The sequence below is a fragment of the Typopeltis vanoorti genome, chromosome 1 (genome assembly GCF_054136105.1).
Source record: "Typopeltis vanoorti isolate ZY-2024b chromosome 1, IOZ_Tvanoo_1.0, whole genome shotgun sequence".
In the NCBI taxonomy this organism is placed as follows: domain Eukaryota; kingdom Metazoa; phylum Arthropoda; class Arachnida; order Uropygi; family Thelyphonidae; genus Typopeltis; species Typopeltis vanoorti.
In genome coordinates, this window is record NC_143549.1 from 41,744,126 (window position 1) to 41,771,016 (window position 26,891).

Genomic DNA, 26,891 nt, shown 5'->3' on the forward strand with positions numbered 1-26,891 from the left:
AAACTGCAAAGTATACCCTATTTGATCACAAAAGAAACAAAGATATTATGAAAGAATTAAACCAAGAACCAGTAATTGAAAAAATTAAAAAATATAAACATAAATGGATGGAACACGTTCAAAGAATGAAAACAGAAAGATTACCAAAACAAGCCTTAAAGTACAAGCCATTAGGAAAAAGAAAACCAGGACGTCCTCTTAAACGATTCAACGATGACTTGTAAGGCCGGAACAGGCCATACTAGGCCTAAATCCTTGATACGTATGATGATGATGATGATGATAATTATGAAACAGTTTTACGTAGGCAAGTTAAATAATCATTCCCGTGGGTATCATGATGATTTTCTGTTCAATAATTGTTGTGAACTGAATTAATAAAATAAAATGTTAGTAAGAGATTTTTTTTTGTTATTTTAAAAATTTAAAATAACAAAAAAAAAAACATGAACCGTTAAGTTCATGTTAAATGTATTACGAGGGCTATTAAAATAACGGAATTAACTTACGAATCCAAATACGTTCAAATATATATATATACTTACAATATATACAGTTTGCGTATTCGCAAACTATTCGCCTTCCGACATTAAAAATATGTGCTGCAGAATTAACATTATTCCACTGTCCTCATTTCAGTCTTCTCGAAAACAATATTTTTTTTATTAATGCAGGGATGGTCTGGGGGCTCTGTGTTTTCGCTTTCACATTCTTTCGCCCGTTAGTCTTAAATCCTATCCATAGTTCAGCTGACGAATGACAGTACACTCCATTCCTCTTCTTTATTCAACAAATCTTGCAGTGTTCAAATTATTCTATTTGAAGATCTTACATAATCACGCACTATCTTAAACTCTAACTGTTTTCCATTGGGTGAGCATAATCTATTGATCTTCAAAGCTAAAAATACACAATCCTATTCTATATTGTATGAAAAATCTCACCCCACTTCCCTCACTTTCGATAAAATTCAGATTTCCACGCAGAAACAAATTTCTCTCGAAAAATAATGACCAGATCGATATGATGTATCAAATAAACACATCCTTCTCAACTCCTGTCACCTGCCAAAAATTGCGAAAACTTTGCAATTCACTAAATTACCAGGTGCAATTCTTGTTATAGTTCATTAAGTAATGTTCTGGCCATTAAAAAAAATATCCATCGAAAAATCAGCCACGTCCAATCGTATGCTGCTATCAATGTCAATGTTATACTCAAAGTATAAAAGCACATATCGAGTAGAAGCAGTGAAATACAATTTCATAAGAATATAAAATAAATAAATGCCATAATTAACATACTGTAAATTATCGTGTTTTTTTTAAGTAGTTCACGTATTTCCGAAAGCCAACTTTTTACTCTTTGTGTATTACTTCCGGTTATCAATCATATTATCCCTGATTATCATTTATCTGTGATTAAAAATCGACCCATTCTCTGAATTATTATCACAATTATCACCAAATCTGTCGATAGTTGCCTCAATCCTAAGGTGAGAAAGGATAGGTAGGGGTTTTTGTGTGTGTAAGAATCACAATTATTTAGAAACTTAAATTTCATATTTTTCGTTTAATAAAAAGAAATAATTTCTTAAAAATATATTTGCATTCTTTATTAGACTGGAGAACAAGTGAATGTTTTAAAAGAGATGACGTTAAAAGATGTGAGGATTCATACACAACAGGAACAGCAACGGCTTTTTCATATGACAACTGTAGGTAAATAACTATAGACTACTTTTTGTTCATTGTGAAGAACATTATTACAAGAATATCATATTTAATTTCGCTTTTATTTTATATATTAGCTAACTTGAAGTGTGCTCAGTGATATTATTATTATTACTTGACACCTCCAGGGAGGGCTTACTCCACAACTCTCTGTCTCCACCCAATCTACTAACCGCAACTACACCAACGCCGTCTCCTGCTCACCACCACCGTTAGTATTTCCACAGAAATTCACAAACATCCATGCCCACGGCGGAATTCGACCCCGCAGCCTTTTGGCTGGAGAGCGGATACGCTAACCACTTGGCCAACATATGTCTTCTGTATATATTATAGTTCGTCTGGGGCAGCTATAGCAAATAGTTTGCTATACGACGTACCTGCAATAGAAAGACTGGACATGTAAACTACGTAAAAAATAATCACTCCTCATTATTAGTTTTATAATTATTGGACTTTCGTTAGTGCCACATTTACGCATAAGAATACAAACAATCGTCTGCAGCAACAAGTCATGAACTGCATCAAACAACTTTCCTTTCGACTGAACATAATTTTAACCATTTCATATAATAATATAAAACACGTCTTTGCATGTATGAAGTCTCAATACTCATTGTGGGGAGTCTCTTTGTATCTTTTCCTGCACTTATTACATCTTAAATGCATAATAATAATTTATAACTGCAATGTAAGAATGTTGATCATCAGACACAAAGATGTGTTGCTATTGCCCGTCTCATTGTCAAATATTGTTTTCTGGAGCTTCGGTTTTTCCAATATTTAATTAGGGGAATTTTACTATTAATATTGCTAGTAAAAATTTTATAGAGTTTTAATACAATAATAATGTATTATTTTTTTTTCTTTTACAGACAGTACAACATATTTTTAAACTGTGTTAATGAAATAGTCCGGAGTAGGTGCAATTCTGAAGAAAACGATTATCTAGCAAGCTATTTGGTAGATAAAGGTCGAGAAAATGCGTGGTTATGTACCAGTGATGGTTCATATAGTTCAAGAAGATCAGGAGTAGGGACAAATACTGGCTTATGTGATCAATGTCCGCCAAATTCACCTTCAGGGTATGGTAGAGATGGTATGTGATGTATGTCATAAAGAATATATTTATTTATTTTTTTATTATTAATATTTTATACAAACACATAATTTTTGAAAGTGGACCGATTGCGATTCCTCCTTTCATTAGCAAAAAAAATATTCTCGTAACAATATTCATATGTGGACTCTCCATTCAGACTTAAATCATTGTTAATCAATGATTTAAGTCTGAATGGAGAGTCCACTCAGACTTAAAGCATACACGAAAAAAAAAATCATTTTTATGGCATAAAGGGAAGAAGCCTAGTACATTATTATCGGAAGAACGAAGATTATTTAAGCTTGGAACCCCCCCCCCCTTCCCTGGAAAACCAAAAACAACGTAATACATGGTCTTCCCCACTAAAAAAATAAAAATAAATAAATAAAGGAAACATTATTTTTATTGGTTTACCTTCAAGAAGTCTTTATGATTTACAATTTTAATTATTTTTGCAAAATAAGTTTTATAATTGGTCTACATAACTTTGAACACGTTGCTTCTTCTATAACGCTAAACCGAGGAAAGACCGTCCTAGATTCGATTCTAAATACTTGAGCAAAGGAAATTTTCTAGTTTCTTCTTCTTCAGCTGGTTCTCGAGTTAGTCGATCTTTGGTGCAGGCATAATTCCCGAAGCTCAGGTTTTTTAATCCCGCAAACTCATGAAAAATCGATGCAGAACTCACACTTCCTTCACAGAAGATATTAGGATCACAAGATGGCAACACGAATCCATATCACCCTGAATTAGCTCATTGATAGCCCTGAAGCTCAGATGTCTTTAATGACTAAGAATGGAAACGACTGGATATGCACTTCCGTGGTGCATATCCAAGATTAGTCATAGAAATTTAAAGTTTGTTCTTTTGAATTTTTTTTCAACAAAAGGTAATAATTAAAAGCATCTTTGCATATATCATTTATGTATTTTTTAATTAACTATATTTCAGAATGAAAAAAATCTAGAAACCTCAAAAATTCTTCAGTGAAACATTTTTGTCACCATCCACGTTTCATATGTTTCTTCAGTATTTCACATATTATCGTATTTGGAAAAAGTTTCAACTCCTAATTATGAGTGGTTAGTCGATAACCTCCATAGCTCAGTCGGTATAGACGAAGCCCTTTGCTCGGAAAGACCTGGGTTAGATTCCCGTCAGTAAGAGAGGAACCTTTATCTGGTCTCTTTCGACTAAAGGTGAGTTAGCCGGTCTCATACAGAGAGAGAGAGAGAGGTTTTTTTTCCTCCTGATAACTCGGGTTTTTCATCCCTCAAAGTAGGCAAATCGTTCCCGTGAACACACACACGACTACAGTCATAAATATACCACGGCAAGGAAGACAACGGGAAACCACCTTGCTCATAATCATCTCCTTATTATGATAGCATAAGACTATCCCCTACCAGCCGTATGGCCGAGAGAATAGGATAAGATTGTCGATAACGTTATTCGAAATAGATAGTGATAAGTAACGGATGCCAGTGACTGGCATCGTTCACGCGTTTTTCTTCTGTTTTCTGCTTAGTAACATACCCTGTACTTTGCTTGTTCGAATGAAATTGAGTAGGAGAGGAATACTTTATCTGCCGCCATTTCATCAACCATCCCTACTTAATCAGGTTAAATCCCGGTTGCTTTGACGCTGCTGATTTTCAATTTTGGTCTATCCTTATTTATCTTGTATGCATTTAATATGAGATTGTGATTAGTGTTAAAGTGATTCAATTATTCTTTATAATTTTTCATTTACTTCGCTAATTCTTGATTCTCTCTTATTCTTGATTTATCTATAATTCTTGGTCTATCTGTAAGATATTCTTGATTATTCTCAATTCTTTTCTGAAATTAGGATTAGTAGCTTATTTTACTCTTTGCTTTTTGGTTTATGGATTACGCTCTTCTTGTCGTTAGCCTTATGAATTCGAATTATTGTCTTAGGTTTTTTTTTGTGTGTGTAAATGTAATTGCACACCAAAAATTATTTTGGTGCGCTTAAAATGTACTTAAAATTTCAGTAATGTAATGCATAATTATTAATATTGACTTTCACCCTCACATACACACACACACCAAAAAAAAAAAAAAAAAAAAACGCATAAAGAGTATGCTGCAAGCATTTATTACCAGTCATCAATTTTTATTTATTTATCAAAGATCGCAGCCGTAACTTTTAAGCCAACTACAGTAAATCACACAGGAATGATACGGTTAAAATTCGACTGTAACTGCGGTTTCGATTAAATATTATCAGTCAGTCCACTCCAATTGTGCCCACAATTTTGGGCACAATTCGAACGAAATAAAAAGAAAGATTATAAAGAGGGGAGATATAAGCATCTAATAAAACATAATTTAAAAAAAAAACTGAAGATGAGGCCACTTAATTTTATTATTCGTTACAATACGATTTCCCCTCTTAAACTGTTTGAATACTGTAACAGCAGTAGAGACAACTATTAAAATAATGTAACAACCCCTTTTAAATTGCAATGTCTCCTGATTTTCAGTTCTAAATCGCAATCAATCTCCATCTCGCACTTTTAGAGTTCTAAATTACAGCCAATTTCTCTTTTATCAGTCCTTAGTTCATTTGTTAAGATAATTTTATGAATTTATTTAGTAAAATGTCTTACTTGAAACTTTACATGTTGCTGATATTTTTTGAACATCAGGCAACATGTAAAACTGCCACATTATAGACCGTATCTAAATACGTATGCAGATATGGTTACACTACTTGAAATTTTAACTTCAGTAACGGAAGGCAGTCATGCATGTAGTTTTGTTTGTACATGTGATACAATACAACCGTGTTTTTTTTTTTTTGTTTGTTTCTATTAACATTGTACACTAGTTGTATTTAATATGTTCATTATTATTTCTCCGGTTTTAATATCAATTCCGGAGAATCATTATTAACTATATATATATATATATATATATTCGTTCCCTACTCTTAGGGTCATCAGGTCAGAGTACATGCTGCCGAAACGAGTACTGTTCTACCAGTCGAGCTCAACAGTGCAGGGACTTCCTCCAGAGAAATATGATTGGCAGTCAAACCAGTTATCAATCTTACGACACCCAGCGAACATGTAGGTGAGTAGTTCTGCTGTTCCAGGAAATTATTTTAAACTCGAAATGTTGGTAGCATTAAAAATAAGGGCACATCTCGTGTTCCCACAAATAATTAAATAAATAAATTAGCACATCGGAGCAACTGACAAGCGAATATAAAAACCATGAAATATATAAAAACACAAATAAAAATATTATACTTTCATCATTATATAGTATTGAATAAAACTGAATAAAATAATATAAAATTATATATAATTTTATCTTGTTTAATATGCGTATAATAATGTTGCATTTATGCTGTAGTAATATAAATTATATCACTTTATTTCATATATTATACGTTTACCATATGAGGTCCTGGGATTCTAAAATGATGCTATTATTATTGTTCATGGTATACTATTGCTATATTATTGCTGATACTATTATTATTATAATGATGCTATTATAATATTGTTGTTGTTGGCACCTCCAGTGAGCAGGGGACTCATCGAAGAGGGTCTTGGGAAGTGTAACTCCTTGATACCTATCATTCTCAAGAATACATATCAGTATTCTTGAGAATGATAGGTATCAAGGAGTTACACTTCCCAAGACCCTCTTCGATGAGTCCTGATATGTATATGTATCAAGAATACTGATATGTATTCTTGAGAATGATAGGTATCAAGGAGTTACACTTCCCAAGACCCTCTTCGATGAGTCCCCTGCTCGCTGGAGGTGCCAACTCTTGAGAATGATAGGTATCAAGGAGTTACACTTCCCAAGACTCTCTTCGATGAGTCCCCTGCTCGCTGGAGGTGCCAACAACAACCCCAATCTGGATGCGATTGCTTAACTGTAATACTTAATAACTACTCCAATTATACTGAGTGCGATATAATCGGCTGTATTGGTTCTAGCTTAATAAAATTGTATATTAGAATTATTTTGTCGTCATTCCATTCTTAGCTATCGTGTCATGCTGAGACTCAAACAACCAGATTAATGGCATAGCTAATTCTCTAGCACACGTGTTAATATCTCATCCAATCCCACTACGTTTGCATCAATAATGTTTTTAACAGCTCTACCTCTTCCAAGCCTAGCTTTTCATCTAGATCCATCTCAGCTTTCGGATAAGGAATGATTCCTGAAACTTCATTAAATTGATTATTAAATGAGCTATTTCCAGAGCATTTGACATTTTACCTCTTGTTTCCTACCATGATTTTATCATTCTAATTTTTACTTCCCCACATAGAGAAAGAATTCTCTTCGATTACCTTTGACTCGTTCAGCCTTTTCTTCATCCAATTCACCTTCCTCGCCATAGTTGATATGAATTTATCAAGCTAACTCGCCTGGCCTGTTCTTTGTACTTCTCATCATATTTCACGCAATATAGATTCCATAATATGTTCTTTTTATCTAGATCATGTTGCAAAGTTTTATTCATCCATTTCCTATTCCTACGATTAATTATTCTGACTGGAAGTTCAGCCAATTACACCTTCATTCAAGAATCTCTTGACCACTTCCTAGGCACTGGTAATTTCTTGCATATAATTTCTTACACTATGGTAAAAACCCTCTTCGCAGTTTATCATAATCACTTGCTTTATTCTCTTTTGAGTAAAAATCTTACATGCATTGTCACTTCCCGTGGTCATTTTTTACAACTGGAGGCAGTGCTAATATAATCAAATTCTAAGATGTTATTAAACGATCTAATATTCTTGTACCACGAGTCTCTTCATTAAAGTGTTGTTTAAGGAATTTTCTAACTTCTTTTTACCACCTCTTGCACGATTTCTTCTCCCTCCAGCTTGTATCGCCATAGTAAAATTCACCCATCATGATATCCTTTCTTGTTTCCATAAGGTTAATTTCCCTGTGCAGTTCCAATGTCTCTTCAATTGACCTGGGGGTCTACAGTAGTATCCAACGATGTATTTTGTTTAGCAAACTTATTCTTCTCATTAAACAGTCTCAAACCACTCGGAAACTAAACTTTGTGACTTCTCACATTATCACTGGCATTCTCAATGACTCTAGTTGTCTGTAATTCATCTCTAAACATTAGCATTATCATTTTCCTTCTTATTTTATCTGTCTATTTTTTTCTTAAATGAGCCGTACTCATTCCATTTTATCCATGTAAGAATATCCTCTGTCAATCAGGTCTCACTAATGCCAATAAATTTTCTTTCAGTTCATTTACTAATGCTAAGAATTCCTCGCGTTTATTCCTAATGTTTCTATCACATTAGTCAATAGGCACGATAACGAATCATCAGCTTAATGGAAATTCAGACAATTCTTAAAGCCTGACCTATGATCGCTCTCCTTAACAGGCGTACTCAAGCACTCATTAATCCCCCTCCCCTACCTTCCCACAATTCCTCACCTTATCATGGAACTAGATTCTTAACTACGTCCTTCAAGACCAACTTTGTAATCCTAATCACACATCCCACCACTTTTCACCAAACACTTATCCGATAATCCGCACTGTGAAACCTACCCTGTACTTCTCGTACTACCTAGATGAAATCTCTCCTCTACTCAGTATCAATCTACTTAGCTTTTCACTACCATCCTTATTAAAATGCAAACCAACCTCAGCAAACAGGTCTCTTTTATTCTCAGATTTATCCCAAAAGATCAATATACACAAGGTCTCTCTTCCTGAACATCCATATGCTATCATGCCATTCATAAGTGTTACCCTTCTTCTCAGCTGGCCACTACCACACCCGGGAAAAATATACTAACAACTCCATTCTTAGTATTAGCATTTTATGCTACACGGTCTCTAATAACAATCTAAAATTCCGTACTACCTCATTTACACGTCACCGGAAATCATTCGTTCCAACTAATGCAATCAATTCGTCTACACTTCCTCTTCTCTCCACAGCTCTAATCATACTACTAATTGTCTCGCTTCTCAATTATAAGCAGCAGCACGATTTTCCTCCCTAAATTTTTTTTCACACTGGAAAACAAACTAACCAGAAGTACATACGCAATAATTAGCAAACCTACAAGGCCTCGTATTCATACTTTCTTCAGCATCAATTCAGATTTTACATCCTTGATAAATGAATCGCTAAACACTATCCCACATTCCAAATTTCTGCACCGACCAATCGCTGCCAATCTTTCATATACTAGTACCTTGACTTTTTCTTTCAACAACCAATATCTCTTTCTCTTCTACTTGACTCAACTCATTCTACACCCGTATTAATTCACTCCTCGGTCTCCACATTTCCTACATTATGGAGCGTAGATCTTGTGCTGAAGCTGTATCCCTTACTCTTACATCGCAAACATCTGATTCTTTCCAAACACCATTTGGAAACAAGCTCTGGTTATTGTCTGACAATCCTCACCCTCAGTTGAATACGGTCTACAGAAATAGATAAAGGATTTTCTCCCTCAAGGTAGTGTTTTGAAATGTAAATTGTCAGAAGAAATATCTAGATCAGAATCTGGCACGAAAACTGTGTTCTTTGAATTTTCTGTGATGATTCAGATTGGTTTCGTTTCATCTGTAGCAGATCTCGATCAAACCTCCATGTTGAATCAAAGATCTCCAAGAAAAATTATCTGATTCGTGCGACTCTTTCATGTAGTTGAGATTATTGCTCATTTAACTCATGATTACTTGACTCTGTGATAGTAGGATCAAGTAATCATGAGTTACATTTAACATCGCTTTGAAATCCAATCAATCATGTGTCTATGATTGATTGGATTTCAATCGACAATAAACCATCATAAAAAAAATATATTGACAAACCATGAACATATTCCATTGATGTCGAAAATACTATAATAGAATATGACAAGAACTACAAATACTTAAGACAAATGATCTCCTTGTCAAATCGCTTGGACTTTGAAATTCAGTGCAAACTCGACAGTGCTTGGAAGAGCTACTAGGAAATAAAGCATTCTATGAAAGGGGGGATCTCACATTTGTCTAAAAAGAAAATTATTAAATATGATTGTCCTATCAACTTTGACTTACGATTCCCAGACTTGGACACTACCACTACTATTACACAGATAAAAAAAAGCTCCAGGTTTTCCAAAAGGCAATGGAGGGGAGTTTACTCGGACTATCGGAGTATGGGCAGGTCACTTGGCAAGATATAAAGATGAATAGATGGTCAAAGATGGCTATCAGGAAAAGGAATCAAAAAGCTTTAAGACAGACAATACGGGGAGATGACATCGAAAAACGGCTCGGTGTGGCATGGATAAGAGTGGACAGGATATGAGCTAGTGTGGGATAAGTTGGGGGAGGCCTTTGCCCTGCAATAGGACTTCTAGGCTAACAACATATTGTAATGTAAGGTATACGCTTATGCCGTTTGATATAGACTAATGTAAAATTCATGAATATTGCAGTGCTTTCATTTATTATTTATTTCAGACAGCTACTAGATAACTTCAACTGTTTCTTGTGGCAAACGTCCATGTGTTCCAGTCGTTCAGAGCGAGAGAGAAACAGCGACCTCTTGAGGAGAGGCAAGGAATATTTGTCGACTGCCTGCAGCACAGCTGGAAGTAAGTATCCTATGCAGAATCAAACTTACCAGAATATGCTATGCATTAAGTGATTAGATTTCAATCAAAAGTCGCAGTGTGTGTCTGATTAGATTTCAATCAAAAGTCATAGACACACAGTGCGGACTTGTTTGAAACTGGTTTATGGGAACTGTCGTTCAAAGTACTTGTCTTTGAGAAGTAACCATTAATTCAACAACAAGGATTTATTTTGTAAAGGTTAAAATAATCAAAACGTTAGCTGCATCGTTAGAAAAATAGGCAGTCACACAAAGGTATTAATCTGAAGACACTGAAGAGAAAAACGGACTTGGAAGAAGTTCCTGTAGTGGCTGAATAAAATCAAATCTCTAACATTATTCTACAAGAGCAGGCTCTTTCCAACAAAACCCAAATTAAAATATTAATTTTTTTTTCTGAATAAGTCAGTATTACAAATTAAATTTATTTTGTAATGCGAGTAATTAACTTTATTTTAAATTATATTTGTTTACCCTCGAAGCGCTGATTAAAAAGTTTTCCAATTTATCACTAGGATGGACAGATAGGCAATGCTTCCGAAGCAGCGAGTTCCAACGTTGTGAGAATTATCTTGCCAATACTAGAGGTACTTCGTACGAACCATGCAGGTTGGTGATTATAATAATATTCAATAATTACACCCCGTAAATATTACTTGTGTGTCTGATTTAGAAACATGTTAGAATCTCGTTCATCAGTACGGGAACTTTCCCTTATTAGCCCAGCTAATTTTTGTTTTTTTTTTGTTTTTATAAGTTCTATGCATTTTGGTGATCTTGTGAACATAGGTTCTTCATCCCACTCAGTTTCTTGTCTCTTCTTTCAGCCGAGATACCACTGCTTTCACAATTCTAACTTTCTCGGCTTTACTAACATCTCTCATAATTTTTGTAATTTTTTTTTACATAAAGCTTTTCTTCTTTTAATTTCATCTTCACATTGACCATTTCCGTTTTGACTGTTTTCAATTACCTCTAGTTTTTTCAATCTTAAATTCACCCAAATTGCCTCTTCTGCTAAGAGCTGTATCATCGACTTATCGTAAATGATTTATTGTTTTGTCACAAATCTTAATTTCTTAATTTCTACTGTGTTTTTTAATCTGCCTTTTTTGTTATTCTAACTCACGAAAATATGTATAAATTTATAGTGCATTCATATCGTTGGTGAACTAAGAATTATTTTACTGTATTTATTGATATTATATATATATATATATATATATATATATTTGCATTTTTAATTATTTTTTACATAGGAAACTCTGCGCTACATTGACATACTGTATAATATATTCACTATAAATATTAATTAACTTGAACATTTCTCCGAAGACTGTTTTCACTGTGTGTGTGTGTGTGTGTGTGTGTGTGTGTGTGTGTGTGTGTGTGTGTGTGTGTGTGTGTGTGTGTGTGTGTGTGTGTGTGTGTGTGTGTGTGTTCTTCCGTGGATCAGATTTCAGTTATTATCAATAGACCGTAAAGCAAGCTGGTAATTGGCTCTTCGTAAAGAAAGAAACGATCCTTTCTTTTGAAGAAATAAGCATAAAGTTCGAATAAAGTTATAGGCAATTTTGTATATTTCACTGTTCTTGGTTCCTTCTACAGACTAAGTGCTTTACAGAACTTCATATCACTGTAAATATTTTTGGAAGGTTTATGACAGCAGCTGCGATTTTTATCTGTTCGAATTTTACAGTAATTACCGCTATCGAACAGATATGGGAGAAATGCTAGTTCGATTGTAATTATCAACATTTTTATTACAGGGCTGTAACGTGTACAGAAGTTCAGAAATTATAAAGCATTGCAATAATCAACTTCTTTATAATTAAAAAATATCTGGCCGCAATAAACAAAAGAACAAGACATTTCAAGAAAGAAATGTCTGCTGATTGTGACTATGAATATTACTCTAATCATATACGTGGGGTATTGCATACAGAATGCATAAATCAAGGAAGTGAATCTAAATGAATTAAGAAAAAACAGGGACAAATATGAATACTGTAAATAGCAAGATTTATTAAAAATATTTCTTCTTTTGCTTCAGTTTCGTGTTTTTATTATTAGTCAGCCGAGTGTTTGAAAATACAAGAATAATCATCTGATCCTCAGATCTAGCTTATGATTTTATTATGACATTCTGTATGCATCTTTTAATGCTGCAAAGTAGCTGATGTTCAATTACAATTAGGATCACCAACCGAAATACGAATTGCCAAGAAGCCTTCTTAACTTCAAAATATTTCGAATTTACTATTCTCTGCTAATAATAATGAACTTAAACTTTGCTATTTCTTGTGAACCATCATATAGAGCATATTTTTTAAAAAAGGAGAGATTTCTGTTAAATCTGTACCGTATGGAAAATTCACTGTTTATCGAATATGTCAACCCACTTTAAGTGCTCACTTTGCTAAGATATATCAACCAGGTGTATGTAGTATGGTGCAGAGTGCTACCTACGTTGGATGAAGAATTAGAGGTTCATTGAAATGAGATTGAAGAGCTTTTGCATAACCTGGATAAGAATTTGTCAATAGGGACAGATGGAATATCTGCCCGTTTGTTAAAGGAATGTTCAGCTGAATTGGCTAAGCATTTCACACATTTGTATAACTTGAGTATCAGCTCAGTAATGATACCAGCGGAATGGAAGGAATGTAATATAGTTCCATTGCCCAAGGGTGATGCAAAAACTGATGTGTCTAACTACCGACCTATTAGTATTTCTGGTGTGGTAGTGAAGATTTTAGAGAAGTTAGTAAGAACTCGCATTTAGAAATGGGTAGATAAACAAGCTATACTCTGCAGGGAACAGCATGGGTTTACTAAAGGAAGGTCATGTTTTAGCAATTTGCTCATATTTTATGATAATGTTACGGCTGATTGGGAAAATGGAAACGAATACACTATGATAATGTTGGATTTTTATAAGGCATTTGATAGGATACCACACGATAGGCTGTTGCGTAAACTGGAGAATATGGGATTGGAACATAATCTATTGACTTGGATCAGGGGATGGTTAACAGACAGATATCAAAAAGTGGTATACAGTGGGTATGAATCTGCCAGATTTAAGGGTGACCAATGGTGTACCTCAGGGTTCAGTCCTTGGGCCATTATTGATCAATCTATACATTAATGACTTCAAGCAGGGTCTATCATCAGATTTTCAATTGTTTGCTGATGATACGAAGATAGGCAGGGCAATCAGGGATGCTACTGATAATTAGCAATTACAAAATGATTTGAATAGACTGGAAATCTGGGCAAATGAAAATGACTATCAGTTTAATGTTAGTAAGTGTAAAGTTATGCACTTTGGCGTGATTAGAAATCCAGCGGCATATTATATTAGCGGGGTTATGCTACAAGAAACTGAAGAGGCAAGGGATCTTGGTGTATTGGTGGATAAGAATTTAAAGTTCAAAGGTCACATAGCAAAAGTTGCAAATACAACTCAGAGGATAATTTCTATGCTGAAGCGAACCTTGACATGTAAGGATAAGGAAGTAATTTTGCCCCTTTATAAGGCTTTGATATGACCACACTTGGATTACTGTGCTCAGATTTGTGATAACGAAGCTGTGGAAAGGGTGCAAAGAACAGTTACAAAGATTATATCCGGATTATGGGATTTAGATTATGAGGACAGATTGCGAGTATGAGGATTACAGACTCTGGTTAACAGGAGAAAGATGGGTGATATGATAGAAGTCTATAAACTTTTGAATGGGTGTTATAGTATTTCAAATGATGAAATTTTTCGTTATATGGAAGGCGGGGAGAGAACACGGGGGCATCCATGGAATTTAAGGTTGTTCTCAGTCAAGAAAGGGGTCAGAGCTCAGAGAGCAGTGAGTGAGTGGAATAATTTGACCTTGGGGTAGTGAGTGCATCTAGTGTAAATGAATTTAAGGGAAGGTATGATAGCTGAGTTGGGTAATTTACAGCCTCCCTCGACGAGTCCTTGACTCCCAGGAGGTCTCAGATAATAATAATAATATAATAATAACAATATTAACGATCAGAAAGACTAATCGTACAGCTTTGATTTTATTAGATACATTTACCAAACTGGAGGTACAACTTGAAGTACTTCTTTAAGAATTCAATGATTGTGTGATAAAAGGCATATGTAGTAAAGTATAAAGACGTTAGCTTGGCCACGAAAAAGGCTACTGTTATTTAAACTTATATGTGGAAAGTCAAGTTCGATTGTTGTCAATCGGTGTGGTGTGTGTGTGGGGGGGGGATGTAATAGCTTGTCTTCCACCATTGCTAGTCTACTATGTCAATGGATTCGCTCTTTGGCCGATTTGCATGTTTTGCGAGATAAATTCCTGACTGCTTTCAAAATAAAAATTCTTCCTCCATTATGAAAAATCACTGGTCGATTCATCCTTCAGCTGAAAAGTCTTATTAAAGGTTCCTCGTATCACAATCATGATCAAGAATCGAAACCACGTCTTCTTTCCGATCAAAGGATATCACGATATCCTTCCGACTAAATTAAAACTGACCACTCTGACATCAAAATCATAAGATCTATGATTCGTATGAAATTTTAATGGTTTTTCAGATGTTTTTACTAAGCGTCTACTTTTCCATCTGAATGGGGGAAAACAACATTCACCTACAGTGAATATTTTGAGCCACTTTTGAATGTTTAGAATTCATACTGTCCTTTTCGCCAATAAATCGCACATTAATAGAATCTGATTGATGATATTATTATCATTAATCAGATTCTATGCCATCAAGAAAAAAATGCTTTAATTCCTCTTCTCTTTTTAACATCATAAAGATAAAAACGAATCACATTTCCTTCAATGATACTTATGTCCGAAACCTTTGCTATGTTAACTCAAAAAAAGTAACCAGTCAGAATTGTGTAAAATCATTTCATTCTTCTGTATTTTATTTTGTTTATTTAACAATTTATTATTTTCCAGGAGTTATATATCATTCCGTGATTGTATTAACTCCGAAATTCGAACGCGATGCAGTCAAGATGATGACCTTTATTTAGGAGCATATTTTATGGACAAAGCTCAAGAATTATCGTGGCAGTGTCCACCAGACAGGGTAGATTCTGGAAGTTCTGGTGGCAGCTATCCAGATTCTGGTTATCCTAGAAATTATCCCGACTCGAACTATCCAAGGAATTATCCCGATTCTAATTATCCAAGAAATTATCCAGATGGTCCGAGTTTCGGAGACAGATCAACAAGCTATCCTGGCAGATACGATCCTTATAACCCTCAACAGCATTCTGACGACCAAGGTAAGAAAATATTTATTTAGCGTTTGGCTAAGAACACACACACACACACACACACACACACACACACACACACACACACACACACACACACACACACACACACACACACACACACACACACACACACACACACACACACACACACAAATTAAGTGACACTGTAATAAGCATAAAATTAAAATTAAATGTCTAAGTTCGATAGCCAATCAACAGTATCTGTAGAAACTATTATAAAGTCAGTTACAGGTCCAATGTTGAATAGTTTGGTTATCCTCGCCACAGTTACAAATGTGTTTGGGTCTTATCCCTCACGTAAACAAGGAAGCTCCGCACCTACCATGGTTGGTGCGAACCCTATTTAGGGAGGTCCATTTTTTCCGAGATAGGTCGAAAATTGGATGGAGGGCTGTTTGGTTTAAAGACAGTCTGCCAGATTACTGGGACTTGGGCGATCCATTCCGTCTGCCATGCTATTTTGCATTATAGCCCTCAGTGACAACTCGCGGTGCAGTTTTAACAGGCGCATGTCTTGACTTTTGCCTCTGTGATGTAAAGCTGTCATTATCAGAGTGTATAGGAAGCAATGGATTGCAGCAAATTTTGCTATATTCGCGAATAATGTTGTCTAAGCATCGTAGTTGTGACGGTTGTGTGTGGCTCAGAATTGGTAGCCAAATATGATGGAGTAATTTTTATTGTTCCAGAAATGATACGCATTGTCTGATTCAGGACGGTATCAATTAATTTATCGTATGCACTATTCAGCAGTTGAGTAAACAAGGCCCAGAGCAGATGTCCTTAATGTGGGAGTACAAGCCCCAAAGTTGTTCCTGCAAGTTTATGCAATATGTTATTTCTAGTCCTGAGTTTGGCAGCAATATTGGAGTGATGTCTATTAAAGGAGAGAGTTCTGTCTTGGATTATGCCCAGATAACTGATGAAAATTGTGCGGTAGTATGTTCCCATTTAGTGTCACGTGCCATGCTATTGTTCAAATGGAAACAGCATGTTTCAGTCTTGGTAGTGCTTGGAATAAGACTCTACTCCTCAAAGAAGTGGTTTAGCTCCTCTAAGTCACTAGTTACTATGTGCTGAATAGTACAGAAGTTCTGGTGTTGGAATGTGATGCATAGCTCATCAGCATATGTGAATTTTCTAGACGTTGTCCTTAGAAGGTCAGAAATATAACAAATTGAACAGAATAAGGTCCAGAACTGACTCTTGTGGGAGTCCATTGTTAAGTGTTCTTGGCTTGCTCATATCATCATCTATGAAAAGCGTTGATCAGATGGGTCATTTTTTTTTTTACATTTCAGTATTTTAAGTGTAGATCATGCCATTCCCTCATACGATGTCATATGCGTTCGTCAAGACTATAAAAACTGCACCAGTTGTAAGGCATTTTTTGAAACCAGATTCTATATGAGTCGCTAGGGCCAAAACTTGATCTTCACAGCTGCGCCTGAGCCTGAAAACCGGCCTGTTCATGAGGGAGAGTGTCAATAATAATAGTACTAATTCTATTATAAAAAAATCTTTGTAATAGTTTAAGACAGACACTGAGCAGTGCTATAGGTCTATAGCTTTCAGGTTTATCAAAGAGCTTTCCAAGTTTCAGGATGACTATTATCTTCGATTTTTTAAATTCTGCTGGTAATCTGCCACTCTGTAGAATATTAGAAAAGAATTTGGTCACCCATGCCATTGTATTTGGTCCAGAGTTTTTAAAAAATTCAGGATAAATATTATCAAATCCAGCTGCTTTACCAGTTTTCATTCCCTGGAGTGCAGCAAGAAGTTCTTCTTTGGTAAATGGATTCGATAGACTGGTATCTTCAGAATAACTTACTTTAAGCCTGATCAATTTTTTCCTAATTATTTTAGTGTGGGTTTTTTTCTTTTTTCCTGATTTAGCTCTGGATAGATTCACTATCTGATCGGCAATACAGTTGGCACTAACAACAGCTTTTTCGTGGGGACGATGAGAATTATCACCCAACTTTTTAAGGAGGCTCCATGCCTTCCTAAATGTTTAAAGTTCAGCCTTTCGATGGTGTCAATCCATTTGTTCTTTCTAGCTTCATTTAAGCTGTCAATAAGATCATCTGCGACATCTAGAAGTCCGTCGTTATGAAATACTTCGCTGGTTTCGCTCCAGTCAGGCATGTATTCTTTTATAGCGCCTTTTGGGATGTGTTTTTTGGCTGTAGAAATTACTGTTTTTACAAATCTTCGGTAGTTACAAGCTTTTGGTGGAATCCAGCGCATATTTTCATCTAGTTCTGATGAGAAGCTGTTCCAGTTTGCCTTGTCAAAATTCCGACGTGGTGTAGTTTCAGTAATTGGGATTTGAGGGCCCACTTCAATAAAGACAGGACGGTGTTGACTATATGGGAATCTTCCTAAAACACGACGGCTGGTAGGCACTGGGAGGCCCCTTTGATTGGTTGTAACAAAAAATGTCAGGATTGATGCAACTATTCCATCTAGCCAACTTAAAAGTGCAACTTTCCTTGGGATCGAAAATCAGCTATATGAGAATACTGAATAACTACACTGAATATTGCGAATAAGTATACTGAATAAATACTGAAATGATGAATAATACAGAGAACCATAAATCACATGCAATTAAATTTATCTGCCACTATTTACTCAGTTAGGTCGTTCTTTCAGGGATCTGAGTATAGCTGAGTGCAGAAGGCACTTACGAGACCACAGTTTGATTGTAGTTGTGTGCACAAGTTCCTTATCTCAGTTGCATGTCCCTATTCTTTAAGATTTCGGTGTCAAATCTGTCATGAAAGACAATCAAACACTAGTATCACTGTGGATGCAAAAAAAATCTCCCATAAAAATAACAAAAATCATAAAAACATGAAAAATACAACAAAAAATTGCAAAAAAGCAACAAAAAATATACCCTCTACAAAAATAAATAACATCAAAATTTCATCCGATAAATAATTTTCACATTTATATCACCGACATCAGGAGCGTCTGTACAAACGTTAATGATATACACAACCACTTAAAGGCATTGAAAACCGTTCCTGACCAAACTCCCAGTTGGCATCCTACTGGGAACACAGTCCACCTCAGCTATCCCGACATCTTGCATGATGCGTTTTGCAATTTTTTTTTTGGTTAAATCAGATAGTCTTTGCCAAAAACTGTCAAACTTGGATTCACCGCTGGCTAGAGATTTCCTTCCTAATTCAGAAATTCATGCCACTCTTTTTACTGCTTATCTCTAAAAGTTGATTTCATACAGTCTAATTATCTAGATTGTGATATTATCTTACCAGGACACTTTAACTCTGAAAACGCAATTTTGGATACCCTTCTCTAATTTCACAGATCAGGCTGAAAAAAAAAAGTAGTATAATTTTCTATCGGTCATAATCTAACATAAATTAGTCAGCCAATCAAAATACAAATAATCAATTTTTCCAATACTCTGGACGATCTTTTCTTAATCAGTTCTCCTCCAAATACACTGTAGATGTTTGCTCTCCTCTTGACAACTACGACCATAATCTTATCCATATTTCCTTTTCAACAGATTGATCTCCTTCCAGATAGTTTTCAACTCGTACTTGATGGCATCTCTACGTCAATATGGTTTCGTTCTCGTGGTCAAAACAGCTGGTCTGAACTAATAACTAAAATAATATTTACTAGAATGAGGGCTACATTCCCCGTTACATTGCAAATCCCAATCTTTGCCTAAACCTGGTTCTCTAAAAACTGTTCTTCTATATTTTCATGATAAATTCAGCATATGTTCTACAGGTTTAAGTCAAAAACTTCAACTTATTTCACAGTTTACATCGCTGTAGCCCAAAACAAGGAGACGTTTAAAAATTAATAAATCCAAAGCAAACTTCGAAAAGTCAAAATACAATAATCTTGCCTCCTATTTAGCTGGTAGTCGAACCTTTTGGTCCCTCGATTAAGGTTGTTGAACGTAAGTTCTGCACTTTTTCCTTTTTTCCATCTCGCCAACATTCAAAGATAAGACAAATCACTTGGAATAATTCTTTTTCTCCAATTCTCATCTAGATGACTCAGGAAAATCACTTACTGCAACACCGTCAGCTGCTCGCCACATGCCTTCTCTGATCTTTCGACAGAATAATATCAGAACAATTTTAGTAGTGTTGATATCAATAAGTCTCTTGATGGAGAATATTATCTCACCAGTTGTACTCAAAACTTGCCTTTATCCAGCCAGTCCAAAAAGGGAGATAAAATCCAGCCATCAAACTATCATCTTTGCTCTCGCCTCAATACTCAGTACCATCCAGAGTAATGGAGAAGCTCATCAACAACTACTTTCTTCACTGTCTGGAGATACATCGGTTAATTAATGATTATCAATATGGATTCTGCCATTGTCTTTATACAACTGACCTTTTTGTTAACCTTACCCATCTTTGGACAAGGGTGGAAGGGTTTAGAGAAACTCCTGTAGTTGCTTTTGATATCTCAAAGGAATTTGATTTGTTTTTCAGCATGCTACTACTTAGTGGTTTCCCTCCCTGTCCTTTGTGATTAAACTGCCAGCATCCTCTCCAGTCGTTCTTTGTATATGTCATAGTAGATGGCTTCCTCTCATCATATTTCTTTATGAATGCTGAATTACTCCAAGATTCTGTATTTTCACTTATGCTATTCCTAATTTACATCTATAATCATTTCTCTCTAACTTTAAATCCTATTAATAGTTTTTATGTTGATGACACTTTCTATTCTCCATTTTTATTCGAGAAACCCTGTATTAGTATTTCGATGATTGAAGTTTTCTTCAATCATCTGAATACATCATTTCTCTAATCATGCAATAACTAGAACATTCACTGGTAAACATCCGTAAAATCCATCGTCGAACATATCGAACCAGAGGTTTATCTTCTTCTTTATCCATCGATCTATGTCTTTTCAACAGCTCTCCTGAAACTGTTTTGCTTCGATGATCACAATCCTCAGCTTTTCAAGAAACGTCAATAGATTGTTTCTTTCCAATGATTACCGATATTTCCTATTTTCTTTTTCATCTGATCTTACAATTTCCTGCAAAATTTTGAAAGAGTGAGCTTTTATATGCACCAATCCATTTATAAAGAGTACTTCTCCACTGTAGGATTTATTTCTATCTTTCTATTTACTTTTAAAGTTAATAGAAACATATAAATCAATTAAAAATAAATAAATAAAAAAACAGATATAGACGTATGTATGCAATTGTACCATGGAGAGCAAAAGATAACATGCAAATGTTTCTCTACAGACCAAATATGTCAATTTCAGTACTTTCTTCAATTCCTTCAGAACTGCTGAAGGAAAAACGCCGCTGGAAACTGAGCAGCGGCGTGTTGCTTTTGAAGGACAACGCATCAGCTTACTCACACTGTTCATAAAACAAACCCAACAGACAATACACGACTTGGGCTTTCACTATCTGCCTCACCCACCCTATTCGCCAGACCTCGCCCATCAACTATTCCTATTCCCAAATTTAAAGAAACACTTGAAAGGAACAAAATTTACACATATTTTCAAGTCAGATCTGCTGCTGGGACTGGTTTATGCAACAAGGGGAAAGACGTTTTTCTCAGAAGATTGCGAATGATGCAACAGCGTTGTAATAAGTGTATAAAACTTCGTGGAGAATACGTGGAATAATTTGTAATTTACATGGTTCTACCTCAATTCCTTCATGGTGATTATCACAATTTTTCACAAACATTTGTATCTCTATGTAAACATACGCAAATCTAAATAGCTGATCAGAATGGAGGTTTTTAATCAATACCAATTTTTCATGAAGTCGCTGGAAGAAATGTTACAGCAGTAGTTTCACTTTTTGGGTACTTGGTAAGGATTACACCTCCATATCCCCCACCCCCCCAAAAAATGGCAAGAATCTTTCCTGTTGACTTTTGGCTTGGGAACTTCTTTGGCCCTGGAGAACCTTTGTGTCTCCACTGTATTGACTGGTTCATAGTGATGAAGCCAAGTTTCATCAACAGCCACAATACGAGTCAACAATCCATCTATCAACAATGATCCTTGCTGATAAATGGATACCAGTCAGAAACATTGCAAAGACCGGGTATTATTCAGAAAATGAGTTGGGATCATTATCTGGACCACCACCATCTGGACATGTAGAGCTCTCAGCGAAGTGAGTCCCCAAATGTTCTCAAAATGACCCAAAATTCCTTGAGATGACAGCACACGTTCTCTCATTTTGGTCAGTTTTCAAACATTTGGGGACTCACTTCGCTGAGAGTTCTACATGTACAGATGGTGGTGGTCCAGATAATGATCCCAACTCATTTCCTGAATATCCCCAGTCTTTGCAATGTTTCTGGCTGGTATCCATCTATCAGCAAGGATCATAGCATGCACTGCATCGATTTTTTCAAGTGTAATCGTTGTGGAAGATATTCCTGACCTGGAGCATCTGTTGTCTCAGGATATCCAGTTTTAAATTTAGCCACACATCGCAACTGTTGGATATGCTAGGCATACTCCCCTAAAGTCTCACACAAAGTTTGGTGAATCTCAGTTGCAGACTTTTTTTGCAGTATGAAAAACTTGATGAAGGCTTTGAATTTCTTCAAAATCTCTGACATGTCATCATTTATATCAAATAAGAAATATAACAAATTATTACAATTTGATGAAATATGGGGATTAAAGATTTTTAAGATATGTTCTTTCTTGTAGTTGTATCAGTTGCTTTAATATCATTTTTGTTATAGGTGTTTACCAAACTTTTTCTGCCCCTCTACCCCTCAGAGCCTTCATGGCTCAATCAATATCAGCGATGCAGTTTAACTGGAAAGACCTGGGTTCGAATTTCGTCTAGAACACGAAGAAGAACCTTTCTCGGAACTTTTTATTTGAAGATAGGTTAGCTATTTTTATATAGAGATGGATGTTTTTGTTTTTTTCTTAAAATCTCGGATTTTTCATTCTGAAAAACAGGAACACTTGACAGAAGAGTATACGTAATTTACAAATACATGTAATGCAAATAGGATTAACAGCCATATCATAACAAGTAATCACGTTTTTAGATGCCGAGTTACTTGGCTATTCTAGACCATTGAAGAATATGACGAAAGGAAGATAAGATAGGGATGTAGTGTTAATTAACTTCTCCCATTTTGCAAACATTCTGGAAACTTCCCCTTTTGATTGCCAAATCATGCAGCGCGTTGGACAGAGAAAAGGAAAAGTCATCTAGCTTTTTGAGTTCAATTGAGGGTTAAGCACTTAAACGAAGGACATAATTTATGTAATATTATTTTCAGAATAGCTGAAATTTGGAATTTCTTTTTAAATTATTAAAGTTTTTAATAAGTAGCTGAATTAAGATCATAGCATTGCTCATTATAGGCCATGAGTTTACAAAAAATAACAACTGAAATGTTAATAGATTTTGGACCTTCTTCCTAACCCTCTACGTTCTTCTCTATCAGGTGATAACAGTACTGGATTGCCATTGGAACAGATAGTTCTAGCTCTATAAATTAGTGTTTTTAGGATACCGTATTGTTGAGCTCATTACTGGTGTGACTGTTTGTGTAAATATTTGCTTGTATGTAGGTTTTCTATAAACAAAACCATCAGGAAGCCGTGTGATTAGTGTGTCTAGGAAGGGTAGGCATCACAGGTTTTCTGTTCCATTGTGAAGTGGAGTTTAGAGAGTTGGCTATTTAAATGCACTAAAAATGTATCCAGTGTGTCTGGACCATAAACGGCAAACACATCATCAACATAGCATAACCAAACCACTGGTTTGAGAGTGGTGACTCTCTTCTTCAGTTTATAGAAAACCCACATATACAAGGAGATATTTGCACAAACAGTCACACCATCATTCAGCTCAACTATGGTATTCTCAAATCACTAATTCACGGAGTTATAGCTATATGTTCCAATGACAATGCTCTCACCGCTGAATTCACTCATTCACTCACTTGCGTCACACTTTGTTAGCCACTTGCTACAATAACCATAGGATAGAAAAAATACTGTACTAATTTTCTTCTCAGAAATCCCCTTCATTGTCTATCACACAAGACTACTGCAAAAACTGTTATTACCATCCCATACATTCAAGGCACATCTGAAAAGATATATACAGTGCTTAATAAATATCCGCTACGCACCTTATTTAAACCATATGTCAAATTAGCAACTCTCATCCGTTCACCTAAGGAAAAACTCGCTTCTTTATCACATCCAGGAGTTTATGAAATGCCCTGATCTTGTGACCTGGTTTACTATGGACAGATAGAAAGAACTGTTGACATCTGCCTTGGTGAACATAAAAATATACACCCGGCATGGCAAGTCGGATCTAGCAGACCATCCCTTCGCAGAAGATCAAATGGAAGAAAACAAAAGTGGTACACAGAAGTCATTATAAGTCAGAGAGAGAGAGAGAGAGATTGTTTTTGGAATCAACAACAATCTCTTACTTTGTATCAACTTTGAAACATACTCCAAACTTCGACAAGTATGACTGCATAAATTTACCAAAAACCTGGGAGACAAGTCATTTTAAGATCTAATTAATATTTGTTTTTCTCTCTTTTAATAACATAGATGGTGCGCCAATTAGGACTTTCGTTCCTTGTGTTGTCCATTACAATTTTTTAAACTTGTCCCACTATTACACCAAATTGTTGTTGTTGTTGTTGTTTCGTGAACTGTGACAAACTGTTCTTGTTCTCTGAAGATGCTAGATACAATACCAGTGAAATATCAGCTAATAAGTTAATAAATATTCTCTTATCATTCTGTGTTGTAATCGGGAAAATAAATTAATATGTGTTGTCAACACATAAGCCTTTCCAACGAATTTATGCTTTGTCTCTTCTTAATACAGATACCAGATGTACCAGCAATGTCCAAAGTAGATATGATGCCTGTATACGAATTTGGAGAACTGAAAGAAGTAATGCTGCACGAAATGAACCGGATGCTGACAAAAGGCGTACAAGAACGTGTTGGTAAGTAAGTCAAAATAAATTAAAAAAGAAAGGAAGTGGTCGAAACATGGCGTCAATTTAACCTCTTCTGCTTCATCTCATCTGTCTGGTGACGAGTTGAGGGTCCTCTTTGTACAATCTATCTTCAAATGGTTCTATTTCTAGTCTTCTCGAACACAGCAATGAAGTTGGGGTATTTGCCTCTTTCTTTTAAGGATCTGAGCCAACTTTTCCTCATTCTTCCGGGTGGGCGCTGTTTTTCTGTTCTTCCATTGAGTATGATGTTTGGAGGTCTGTAAGGAGGCATTCTCTGGACATGCCGAAACCATCGGAGCCGTTGCTGAAGAATAATGTCTGTGAGGTTGACCTGGTAGTTGAGTTCATGCTTTACTTGTTCTGTAGTTTTATGTTCAGTCTAATGTGTTTTGTTTATTTTTCGTAGGCACTTCCCCTTGAATGCACTTATTTTGAGTATTTCCTTCTTAGTGAGTTGTAATGACTCACTTCCATATGTTGTTGTAGGGCTGATCATGGCTTTGAATTGTTAGATTTGAAGATGTTTCGAGAGTTGTTATTGTTATATTTTATTTAATTTATTCATGTTCGACCATCCAATGTTAATTCTGTGTTTTACTGTTTCAGTGATGTCTAAATTGTGTGCAATGGTGCTTCCTAAGTAGAGAAAGGATTTTACTTGCACTAGGGTTTGGTTCTTCAGGGTTATTGAGGTGTTTCAACTTCTCTTCCTATTATCATTATTTTGGTCTTATTGCTGTTGATCCTAATTCCAAAGTTTTTACAAGCTTCATTTAGAAGCTGGACTGTTTTTTCTAATTGTAACTTGGATACTGCCAGGATTACTATATCATCTGCATATTTGATGGGGTTGATGTTTCTCCCATTTATATTTATCCCTGGTTCATTGGAGATTTATTTGCACATTTCCTTTTGGTATATGTTGAATAAGTGCGGTGAGAGTGGGCACCCCCTGCATGATTCCTTTTTCTATCTTAAATTCTTCTGTGCTTATATTATTAAATTTGACAAGTGCTTTTGTGTCTTTGTAAAAAGCTTGAAATGAAGGTCAGTAATTCGGAATACATTGATTTAAAGTTTATGATGCTGATCAGTTTGTCTCTGTCTATGGAATTTAATCAAAGGTTTGTTTAAAGTCAATGAAGCTGCAGTACAGTAGTAGATTGTGTTCCCAGTACATTTCTGCTATAATATTAAGTGTGAAGATTTGATCAATTGTAGATCTTGTGGGTCTGAAACCAGCTTGTTCCTCCTCGACGATTTCTTCCATTAATTTGTGAAATTTAACTTATTGGTACTATTTACAACTTATTGGTACTAAACACTTCATACAATTGTTTAGATCGATTTACATATGCTAAAAGATGGGTAGAAAGTGTTGCCATCTGGTGACCACTATCTGAATGTTTCCATATATTCTGCACAATAATGAATAAAAGTATTATTACATAACACATTCACGGCTGCCAAGGACTCATTGCTGGAGGATCTTGGGCACTGCATAAGTTACGTAATCTACTAACCACGCAATTTACATTACGTCTACTGCCATCTAATAGCATTTTTGTCTCATTATTTGTGTGTTCTCTAGCACTTTACCTGCTTATATTAAATATAATTTACGCACAGTTTCAGAAACAGTTCCAGTACGATTAATTTTATCTTTCTGTTAACTCTGTAGCAAAATCTATATCAAACAAACAAAGTAGAAACATTGGTAAAGGTATAACAGCAGCATAAGACGTGTTATTTTATATTTTTGAACTCCACAGAAATTCACGTGTGCCTCTAGAAATTTCATCACTTCTTGCGATATGTGTGTGTGTGTGTGTGTGTGTGTGTGTGTGTGTGTGTGTGTGTGTGTGTGTGTGTGTGTGTGTGTGTGTGTGTGTGTGTGTGTGTGTGTGTGTGTGTGTGTGTGTGTCGGATAGCATTAGGATAGATACTTTAAACGCTATCTGTCCTTCAAATACATCAAAACAGAAAAACAAGCGAAATTTCCAGACAACCTTTGAGATTATCCGATCACTGAACTATCTATA

General features: G+C 35.5%; 1 protein-coding gene across 1 annotated transcript in view; it reads left to right on the forward strand.

Moving 5' to 3' along the window:
* LOC150109921 (uncharacterized) overlaps nucleotides 1-26,891 on the forward strand; it is a 64,260-nt gene that overhangs the window by 31,285 nt on the left and 6,084 nt on the right. The window contains exons 4-10 of the mRNA XM_090415863.1: nucleotides 1,622-1,721; nucleotides 2,609-2,832; nucleotides 5,800-5,938; nucleotides 10,350-10,483; nucleotides 11,019-11,112; nucleotides 15,468-15,799; nucleotides 24,711-24,834. Of these exons, the coding sequence (XP_090271989.1) occupies nucleotides 1,622-1,721; nucleotides 2,609-2,832; nucleotides 5,800-5,938; nucleotides 10,350-10,483; nucleotides 11,019-11,112; nucleotides 15,468-15,799; nucleotides 24,711-24,834 (1,147 nt within the window). The remainder of the gene's footprint in view (nucleotides 1-1,621; nucleotides 1,722-2,608; nucleotides 2,833-5,799; nucleotides 5,939-10,349; nucleotides 10,484-11,018; nucleotides 11,113-15,467; nucleotides 15,800-24,710; nucleotides 24,835-26,891) is intronic.